At 32.5% G+C, this 12,068-nt stretch overlaps 1 protein-coding gene across 6 annotated transcripts in view; it reads right to left on the bottom strand.

Annotated features, from left to right (window-relative positions):
- pdlim5a (PDZ and LIM domain 5a) overlaps positions 1-12,068 on the bottom strand; it is a 61,571-nt gene that overhangs the window by 8,969 nt on the left and 40,534 nt on the right. For all 6 annotated transcript variants that reach the window (XM_089130611.1, XM_039685088.2, XM_039685089.2 and 3 more), the window contains 4 exons: positions 11,851-12,029; positions 10,795-10,834; positions 1,157-1,251; positions 397-571 (listed from right to left, as the gene is read on the bottom strand). In XM_089130611.1, the coding sequence (XP_088986737.1) occupies positions 397-571; positions 1,157-1,251; positions 10,795-10,834; positions 11,851-12,029 (489 nt within the window). The remainder of the gene's footprint in view (positions 1-396; positions 572-1,156; positions 1,252-10,794; positions 10,835-11,850; positions 12,030-12,068) is intronic.

The raw sequence follows: 12,068 nt of genomic DNA, 5'->3' as shown, positions 1-12,068 counted from the left end.
CTGAAACTCAAGTGTTGCTCCATTGGTTTTAGAGTTACTTACAGTAGTGTGTTGCTGAGCTAATAACACAATACTTTAATAAGCACACACATATTTAGCCCACAAAATAGTGGAAGAAACAGTCCATTTAGGTTTATATGATTTTTATCTATAGATTGTTAGGTAGTTAGATAATTAATTAATTAATTATATTAATATATTTTATTAATAAGAATTAGTCTACGTCTAAATTATTTTTTATCATAAATACTTAAGGAATAATAAATTATAAATAAGGAATTAATTATATATATATATATATATAACATAAAATACCTAATTTTGGACATAGTCTGACTCCGCATATTAAAAAGCAAAGCAAAAATGGACTATTTCATTGAATACTTGTTTGCATACCTGATCACCATGTCGCAGTGAGCACACATTGGAGTGCGTGTGCCGGCAGGGATGTGTTCTGCCATCTGGACCAATGAGGCTTCGTCTTTTGGGTGTGGGCGGGGCATCGGGCGGTCTAAGGCGGGGCCTAAAGGTGTACTGTTGCTCACGACACCAAAAGTGGGAGTAATGAGACCTAGCAAAAGACACAAACCCCAAAACACAAACACTTGTTAGAGCTTTAGCTTGTCTTAACCTGCGCCGGCTACCTAAGACCTGCAGCTTAAATATATCTGAAGTATTATTACTTAATCCTAACCTTTAAACAGAAACAAAACGTCAATTTGTCTTCTAGTGTAATAATGGCAGTTAACGTCATCATGAAATCAAAACTGACAACTCTTATTTTTTATGGAACATTGCAGTATTTATCATTATTTGATTTATTTGTGCACATAATTATTTGTTTTACCCTGATAATACTATATAGCAGTGATATCTCTTCTCTTTTCTAATGATGTTTACTGGTGTGAGGGCGGAGCAACCTGTCAATCACATGAGATCCACCAATAGCAAACCACAACCATCCAATCAATTACCCATAACAATATCTTTTTTGTTTTGACAATATCAAACAAAAAAGCCATTTCACTTTGATATTTATATATCACATATTTAGTTATATCACATATCTCGCATATTTGCTTTATATTCATGTGCAGCATTATATACGCAAGACACTGTGGTCAGTATCCGGACAGAGAGAGGTAGTGCTGATTACCTGCTGTGTTTCTGACAGGCGTTCCTGGGGCTTTGGTCATGGTCTTAACAGGACAGGTGACATGAGTGTTGGGCTGAGGATCATCCAGCTCCTCGCTGAGAGAGAGAGCAAGAAGAGTGATAGAGAAAGTCAAATTCCGAAACTACCTACAAACCGATTATGTACAGTACTTTATGAAACCAGTAGAAATGTGCCAGATTTTGCGTTAAAATCAAACAAAATTTGTTTTATTTTAAATTATGTATTAGTATATATGTATTTTTGTATATAGATTGGGGTTATTTAAGAGTCTTCTGCTGCATTTATGTAATCAAAAACAAAGTAAAAATACAAGTAATACAGTGAAATGTTATTACAATTTAAAATAAAAAATTCCTATTGTAATATATTTCAAAATGTAATTTATATAGCATCATTACTGCAGTCTTCAGCGTCACATGATCCTTCAGAAATCATTCTAATATGCTGATTTGCTGCTCAAGAAACATCTCTGATTATGAGTGTTAAAAATGTTGTGCTGCTTCATATTTTTGTAGAAAAAAAACAAAACAACATGATCCGGTATTTTTTTCCCCGGTATTCTTTGATGAATAAAAATGTCAAAAGAACAGCATTTATTTGAAATAGAAATCTTGTAACATTATAAATTTCTTTACTGTGACTTTTGATCAATTTAATGCATGCTTGCAGAAAAAAAAACTACTTAAAAAAAACTTTTGAATGGTAGTACTACTACTTAATTTTAGGGATCGACCGAAATGGATGTTTTAGTGCCGATACCGATACCGATTTTTTTCCCCATCAGCCTTAGCCGATGACCGATACGGGCTGCCAATTTTCTGAGCCGATACATTTTGCTCGCTAAATTTACTTCATAAAAATGACATGATGTTAACAAATGTTACAGGTCTCGATTTAACAAAAGTAACATTTATTTAACTTTAAAAAACAATATTTAAAAAATAGTAAAAACGTGAGTAGTAGATAAACAATTTAACAAATATTAAAAACATGAGGTTGAACAAAAAAAAAGTTCAGTGCTGAAAATAAATATTTAAGCATAAATGAAATAATTACACTATTGCACACAGTAGCAACCAGCATAATAAAGTGCACAGTGCACACTGTACTTCATTTTAAAAGTAAATTAAAAAGTACATTTTTCTGTGCCGGGAAAAACTATCGGCAAACGCAGCAGTCGCGTATCGGCCGATTCCGATACACGTAAAAAATCGCAAATATCGGCCCGATATATCAACCGGCCGATATATCGGTCGATCACGATCACTACTTAATTTCAGTATTTTTTGCCTAAAAATACTGTACCAAAGTAATATATGAAGAGTTCAGATGCAAAAGCCTCTAAATGCCATTTGAAATTTTCTTCTTTAATGATGATTTTTATGAAACTTGTATATTTAAGTTCAATAATTTCACTTAAATAACAATTAATAGGTAATTATCATTGCCATTTAAGTGAAATTACTGAACTTAAATATACAAGTTTGATAAAAATCATCATTAAAGAAGAAAATTTCAAATGGCATTTAGAGGCTTTTGCACCTGAACTCTTCATATATATATATAAATATATATATATACATACATACTGTATATACATTAGGTGTGTGTGTGTGTGTTAAAAAATGCACAAATGTAAAAAAAAAAAGATGTTTGTACAGTTTTAAATAATGAAACAACATTTAGGGTTGAATAATTAAGTCAGATGACTTAGTGTTTGTTTGTGTTTAATGTGATTCTCTACACCTGTGTAAACTTGACAACTTCATACACCACACAAACGTGTAATAAAATGAATTGAGACTTCAGAAAAATGATTAAGAAAAGTGAAGAGAAAAGATCCTGCAGCATCCTGAGACTCTATATTTGATATTTTCATATATATATATATATATATATATATATGTAGTATGCAGTAAGCACTCCACTGTAAACAAGGTTAAGCCACACGCAGCTCACACAGACACACACACACAGCAGATCCAGCTCATTTCTACTGTAGAGACAGACATTCGCTCATTAAATCCTCGGCAGGTCTGGCTGTGTCCAGCAGCTTATATTTAGTGAGGCACGAAGTGAATGTTGATGGACAGGGAGACAGAAGTTTGGCTCTTGTGTGGCCAACACAAACACACACACTCATACCCACACGTACTGTACCACCCTGATTCTCTGCCACACAACTGCGCTCTGTCAATCTCTCCGGCCGAATTATAAGCCCCCGGAGACTGAGTGTTATGGCAACCGCAGCCATAGAAACCCAAAGGACCACCGTTCAATCCTGAATCTGGATCCTGACGAAATATTCAACACGCAGCTTCATCAAAACACAGAAAAGACGTCCGTACAGTTTTAAGTCAGATGACTTTATGTTTGTTTGTGGTTAATGTGATTCTCTACACCTGTGTGAACTTGACAACTTCATACACCACACAAATGTGCATTCAAACGCATTCTGAGACTTCAGAAAAATGATCAAGAAAAGTTAAGAAATATGAGACAAGCAGATACAGACTCTTCATTTGATATTTTGTTATATTATATGTTATATTGAGGTCACTTTGGACAAAAGAAAAAGAAAACGTAAAAAAAAAAAACCCTCAATATTTTAGGTGAACCATTTAATAAAGCTACTAGCAAATGCTAAATAAAGTATTTAATAATAATACATATTTACACTTTTAATGAATGAATTAACATAAATGAGTTATTTTTAATTGGTGTATTTAACTGCATTGATAAACATTACTTAAAATCATTTAATCGTGTAAAGTCCTCATTAAATCAAAATTTACAATTCTTTTCTTATTATTTACGATTTATCCATACATATAAACTTTAAAAAAAATTAAATTCTTAATCTTTAATCAAAATGAATGAATGAGTTATTTTATAGGTGTATTTAACTGCATTGATAAACATTACTTAAAATCAATAATTTAATCATGTAAAGTCCTCATGAAATCAAAATGTACAATTCTTATTATCTATGATTAATCCATACACATAGACTTTTTATTTTATTGGTGTATTTGACTGCATTGATAAACATTACTTAAAATCAATAATTTAATCATGTAAAGTCCTCATGAAATCAAAATGTACAAATCTTATTATTTATGATTTATCCATGCATTTAAACTTTTTTTTAAATTAATTTAAATTCTTAATCTTTAATCAAAATGACTTCCCCTCTCTACAGCAGTGTCACCTCTTCTCTTCTCTGATGATGCGTTTACTGGTGTGAGGGCGGGGCAACCTGTCAATCACAGAGATCCACCAATAGCAAACAACAACTCCCAACCACAATTCCCCACGACAATATCAAGTCCCGCCCTACATTTTTTCTCATTTACATTTACTCAGATATACATATATATATTTAGATGTCTATTCATGTTTCAATTTGAAATTCTATTTGACATTTACTTTAATTTTTACATTTTCATTAATTTAAAACACCAAACAAACATGTCCTGTTACAGTAATCTGCTGATCTCAGATAGTAATCCATGTACTTAATCTATATAATGTATTTTTTTCTAACATGTGCAAAGTAACATGGATAGAAGGGTGGTACATCAACACTTTTGGTACTTTATTATTAATAAAATTGGTAATCCTTCATATACAGTATGAAATGAGAGACAGACCAATCCTAGCAGAAAAAAAGAGTTAGAGGAAGAAGGAAAAGATAACTCATGGTGAGAGCAAGGTATAGGAGCACACAAACACACGGGAACGACAGAAAACAGACACATCTTCACATGTCCCGTCTCCCCAGATACGGCTCTCAGCCAATCAGATTCATTACACAGCAAATAATCCAATCAGACTGGAGCAGCACAGCAAGCTAATCGAATGAGAGAGGAGCGATAACAAAACACACAGGAAGTTTTCCATCACAAACACATCCATGAGCAAAGGACGGGATGAAATCTGTCTTACTGTAAACATGATAATCTGAGCCCATTTATCACATATACACTACCATTCAAAGGTTTGGGGTTGGTAAGGTTTTTTATGTTTTTGAAAGAAATCTCTTATGCTCAACAATGACATTGTGAAATATTATTACAAATTTACAATGGATTACAAAGTATAGTCCCGGTCCTTGATTCTGATTGGTTGAAACTCGCTCAAAGCCGTTGTAAATGACTACAAAGACCTCATGATGTCAGTATTACTGATCCACTGTTTCTGTGTGTTTAAATAAATATTTTCATGAACTAACCATTATACAAAAGCAAAAAGCAATATAATACAAAACCATTATAAAAAAGCAGACCGAAGCGCCCGCGCCCTCAGATCACTTGGACGTGGCTGTGATTACAAGAGGTAAAAACGATATAAATACTGTTCGTTTTCTCACACAAACCGCTCGTTTCGTGTCTTAGGCCATCAATGTGTACTTACATTTACGAGTCATTAAATCATGTTTAATTTGGACTTTTCTGTGCATGCTCTTTGAGGTGGTGACCATAGACCTCCATTATATGACTGATGGACACAAACGGTTTGACCTAAAAATATCAAAATTGAAACTACTGTGGAAACAAAGACGCCTACATCTTGGATGTCCTTGAGGTAAGATAAAACATACCAAAAATTAATTTCAAAGTGAACTGGCCCTTTAATCTTAACAATAACATACATTAATAAATGGAGTTTACATTCTGCATGGTTTTAATAATGTTTTTGTATTAAAACTGGAAATGTATTTTTGCATTTCTCTGAAAATGTATGCTTATATATGCAAATGAGGAATTATCTAATTCAATATGAACTAATTTTCATACATTTCCAGAACAGAAGTTTGAACAGACATAGCCAGGTTCAAAATTAGTGTTTCATTTTGTTGACAGCATACAGAGGAGATTTTGGAGATCTCTTTTTATAACTCTATAGTCCATAAATCAGAACAGAAACAAGCAGAAAAAAAGGCATTTTTGATTTATGATACAGTATATGAACAACCAGTTTGTAAAAGTCTTCAGAATATAGAAAGGAAAATCGTTTTCATGTCACACGATTTTCGAAACCTCTCAGTCAAAGTGCAAAACTACATGCCAAATCTAAGCTACTTCTCAGCCCTTGACTCAGTTTTCAATTTCAACAGGCAGAAAAAAAAACATTTTTGATATATGATATATGAACAAACCCTTTGAAAAGTCTTCAGTAAAATAAGTGCTGTTGAAGTAGAGATTTCTGCCTTTTTTGGTCCTGAGACTTCCACAGAAGATATATGTAAATGTTTTAATATTTAGACCACTTCTATTATTGATTTGCTGTAAGGATGTGAAGAAAGTTTCAACCAGTCTAACAAAAACAAAAAGTGTTTATAAAGAATGACCTCCCCTTTAATGAAGAAACAAGAAAAGAGAATGCATTTAAACCTGTGTTCACAGTGTCAGGGGTAACGTACCATAATTGAAAGAGATGTTAAGACATCGCATTGTGTCATAATCTCACCAGTGAAGCCTGTGAAGAAGATCAGGATCCCACTGTCAGCAAACTCTCAGAAGTGAATCAGTGCTGTCCTCTAGTGGAAAACATGATCACTGCAGCAGCAGATAAACTGACATATTCATATATGACTGTTCAATCTTTCTCCGTCTCTTAAAGGGATACTTCACTATTTTTTGGAAATAGGCTCATTTTAAAAGTTAAACAGTTGAGTTTTACCGTTTTTGAATCAATTCAGCCGATTTTCTGCTATTTAGAAGAATATCAGTAACCAGATCGTTTATGGTCTCATTGACTTCCATATATATACTATGGAAGTCAATGAGACCAGAAACTGTCTGGTTAGAGATATTCTTCTAAATAACAGAAAATCGGCTGAATGGATTCGAAAACGGTAAAACTCGACTGTTTCACTCTGAGGGAGTTGTAAAATGTATCCCTTTAAACCAAAGTCATGTGAATGGGGGAAGTACAATAACCAATTGTATTATATAATTTCTGATCAAATATGTTGCTTCACAACATTACAGAAGTTAAATGCGTGAAGCTGTTTTTCCTATTACTGTGAATAAAACTTTATGACTTTATGACCCATTTGGACAGTCATAAGTCATAACAACCATTACTGGATCTTTATACTGTGAAAATTGAAAGTGGGTCTTTTAAATGAATAATTAATGACTTATGCAACCGGTCAGTTAAATATCATTAACAATATCAATAACATCTGTTGTGCTAAATAATCCTATACTCGTGGATCTTACAGTGAACAGAACTGACTGGGATTGGATTTCAGGATATGATGTATTTCAGTGCCGCAACAGAGGGAAAAGCAGAAAGAAATAGATAAAAACAGACACAAAGGAGGAGAAATAGAGAAAAAGCCACAGGAAATACAGGCCACTTTATTCTAATTTTGCAGGAAAGGAATTAAATGATGAATGAAAATAAATTGTACATTTTTCAAGCATGAAATAAAAATCAGCCGTGTTAAAATGAATGTTCTGGGTCTAAAACGTTGTTGAAAAGCATCTGTGACAGAAAATTTCTAAAAATAAATTATATTTACAGCAACGCAAACACAATAGAAGTCAATAGGGCACCAAATAAATATTCAAATAAACACAATTTTGAAAAACATGCTAAGATAGTGTCATAAAACTGCATTTCGATCTTGTGTCATGACATGAGCATGCAATTAAGACACATTCTGTGAAGTAGAAGAATCATTTTAACCAAAATAATAAAGAACTAAACCTATTAAGCATGAGCTGCACATTTCACCGTAGAACGTATTTCCTTCTAGACGTCCATAAATGCATTTCTCTAAATGCGGAGTTTGAGTTGTTTGATGACAGATGAGGTGAAATTATTTTACAGATGTTGTATGGAGTTGTATATTATGCCCAGAACGTTCCTTCATATAGGAACCAAAAGATCAAAAGCTGAAACCTCACAGAAAGCCAAATGTGTAATACTGTAGCGCAGCTACAACACACGCTGCCTTAACCCTTGTGCTGCATTAGATTTTTAACACCATTGAGTGCATTAAGGACCAAAAATGGCCACATATTAAACATTGCCTAAAATATTATATATTATTATTATTTTCCACTTTTACCAAGTTAAATCTTTTAACCAGCATCAGTCCTCATCATAACTACCAAAAATGTATTCAATTTCAGGATTTTAACCCTTTAATTACCAGTTTTGTTTGCGAAACCATCGATTTGTATAAGAGGAAAAAACACAAAAATTCAATTATTTTCAATAAACTAAATGCAAAGAGAAAACTTTAGATTTGGATTATCACAGTCCCACTTTGCAAAAAATCCCACTTAGCGCGTTAGAGACCAAAAATGGCCACCTATTAAACATTGCCTATTGCCTAAAATAAGGTGCATTTCCACCCATAGGGAATAAATATGTAGTGACGTCATCTGGTGGAATACACTATATAATGCAAATATAATGCTTTTGCTTCAAAATGAAAGGATGTTTGTGCAAAAATCATGTTTCATGTCTTACTGACAGCCTCAGATTTAAACAACGTTTTAATGGGTTTCAATGGGCCATTTTTGGTCTTTATGGTGCTGAGTGTTACTATTTGATCTACACAGTGTGTGTTATACATATTTTGCAAAATGGGATCACTTTTTTTACATGTATCCAAAAAGTCACAATTTTGCCAAATTTCATACCATTTGCATTAAAACAGCCAAAATGGTCAAAGAAATTAAACTGCAAAAGACCAAAAATGTCCCTAATGCAGCATAAGGGTTAAATCTACACACACACACACACACACACACAAGTTTTTCTGATAAAGCTTCAGTCACAGTCTCTCTTCAGATTAGAAGCATCCCACACAGACCCACTCACACACACACACACACACACACATCTACAACAGGCTGAGGACGTTAAGGGTTCGAGCAGACACTCCATGGTGCCAGTCTCTGAGCTTATGATATTTGGGTCCAATCTCAGGATTAATCTTCATAACCCTGTTCACAGGAAATGAACAAGAGAGAGAAAAACAGAAACAGGACAGTATGAAAAGCTCAAGAAGTTGATGTCAACGGCACTCAGATAAACCATGCAGACAGAAAACGCCACTACAAACACATTAAAGTCAACAAAATTGACAATCAACCTGTCACTCACATGAGATCCACCAATAGCAAGCCACAACCATCCAATCAAGTTCCCCATGGACAAAATCAAGCCCCGCCCAACTTCAAACTCACTTCAGTAACTCAGTCCCACACCTATAATCTGCCTGATGTCTCACTCTAACAAGCATTAAAGATACACAACACACACTGTATTATAATAACTATAATACTCTCAATATTGCTTATATGTGGAAGTGCAAAATAATAATCTCACGACAGTTTCTACATTTTTACACAAATTTTAGCTTTGACCGCATTCATCAATCTCAACAATGAAACCCTTATTTGAATATTTGGAATTGATCTTTAATGAGCTCAATTAAAGATCTCTTTAACTATGAGAATATGTTTATTAGTTACTATACTATTTTATACATTTTGTCTATTTAATCTGACATTATAATGCATTGCATACTGTATCAAATTTGATACACAAATTTCTAAGGTCTTTAAATTATCAACAAGATTAAAACTTTTATGAGAACCCTGTTGAAAACTTCATGCTCCCTTCAGCTCGTGTCTTTTTACTGTGAAATATTTACTGATTTTTGTAAAGTCGACATAAGAATAACTTTTATATTATTATCCATATTTCAATTAATAATAATTCAGCACTAACTGGACTAAAGCAACTTAGGTTTACTTGATTATTCGTCCATTTTATTTTATAAAAGGCCTTTTAAAATGTGAATATCAATCAGACTTTAGAGGAACGTTTATTTGTTCACCTCTCAATTATCATTGTATTGTAAAACTAAGCATTTAAATATCATCGCATATTATTGGGAGATACATAGTGACAATTAATATTTATATTAATTTTAGTGTGTTATATTTATTTTGTTCATATATATCAGCAACTACACATCAAATTACATATTTTTGCTCAGTTTGGGCCTCTGAAGAAAATGTTGGTGTTTATTCTTCTCACTATATCGTACTATATGAGCCATAAAATAAGAGCCTATATTTAAAATACGGTACTTTACAAAAAAAAAAAAAAAAAACGCACACACAAAAAACATTTTTTAGATTTTTTTCAAAATATAGATTTAATAAACCGTTCCATTAAAAAAAAAATTTTAATTATTATTTAGACTATTTTTATTATTTTTATATTATTAGACTATTATTTTATATATAAAGCTTTAAAGGGTTAAATATTGAATGGTTATTATTACAACAAAATTACTAAATCACACAAATAGTCTAGTAAAGGTTGCAAAATTGCAAACCGAAACAGAAAATAAATTAAAACGCTTATGAGGTTGAAGATTGACATTTTCAGGGTTGAGAAATAAAGAAAAACACTATTTTTGTGCACTATTTGTGATCTGCACATGCTGGTTAACTAGAGCCAGAGCTTTAACACCAGAAAATGTCAAAATCACACGGGTCAAAAACAGCACACACACGGTACAGCGACCCCAAACAAATACGAGCAAACACACACTGGCAGGAAGAGGAACTTACTTTGTTGTCTTCTTTGCAGATTCAGCCTCATGTGAGGGATCTGATACAGAGAAACAGAAAACATTCATCATGACATGCTTTTGTGTGATAGATAGAGGTAAAGACACATTCACATTCTCTTACTTCCTCCTGTTCACTGAAATTCAATTTAAAACATCACAATTCCTGTTTAAAATCTCAATTTCAATCTTAATCTCAGAATCAGTATTGAAGGTTTTGCACACAATGGGCCTCATTCATGAAACATGTGCAGAACAAATGTGTGTGTAAATGGATTGTAAAACCATTGTTACGCATAGTACTGTGAAATTGAATTCAATTGGGGCATTTTATCTAAGAATGTTTTTATGAACGATTTACACAGAAATGCATTCTGCCTGTTTATTATGAGGACCAACATTTTAATTTAGGACCAAAATGTATATAATGCATCAATATCGGGTTCCAGAATATATATATATATATATATATATATATATATATATATAATATATATATATATATATATGAAGAGTTCAGATGCAAAAGCCTCTAAGTGCCGTTTGAACTTTTCTTCTAAAATGATCATTTTTATCAAGCTTGTATATCTAAGTTCAGTAATTTCACTTAAATGGCAATGAAGATTACCTATTAATTGTCATTTAAGTGAAATTACTGAACTTAAATATACAAGTTTGATAAAAATGGTCATTTTAGAAGAAAATTTCAAATGGCATTTAGAGGCTTTTGCATCTGAACTCTTCATATATATATATATATATATATATATATATATATATATATATAAATAATAAAATAAAATATATAAAATAATAAATGAGGGCATATTTTTTTCTAACATAAAAGTGTGTTGCAATCAATACATTACTAATTTCTACATCTAATAATTAAATGAAATAAGTGGACCTAGAAAAACATTTATAAAAAATAAATAAATCAGATGTTGCAAATAAAAAAAACTACAAAAAAGGAACAATCAAATAAAATAATATATATATATATATATATTATTTAAATATTTTTTTTATTATTGAATATTTTTTTTTCCACTCTCACCAAGTTCAGATTCAGTGCCGGTGATTTGGGCCAGGATCCGGAAGGATCGGGACTGTGAAGTTCCTGTCCGTGGGCGCCAGTCCTCCGTGTCCTCCATGATGCGTTTCCTGCTGGCATCACCGTGAGTTGGGATGTGGTAAAACTCAATGTCTGTCTCTGTGATAGGCTTACGAGGAAGTCTACACGCACACACACACACACACACACACAAAGAGAGA

Source organism: Pimephales promelas, chromosome 4 (assembly GCF_988280905.1).
Source record: "Pimephales promelas chromosome 4, fPimPro1.hap1.1, whole genome shotgun sequence".
Lineage (NCBI taxonomy): Eukaryota > Metazoa > Chordata > Actinopteri > Cypriniformes > Leuciscidae > Pimephales > Pimephales promelas.
The sequence above is the reverse complement of the archived record's forward strand: the minus strand, read 5'-3'. Positions and strand labels throughout refer to the sequence as shown.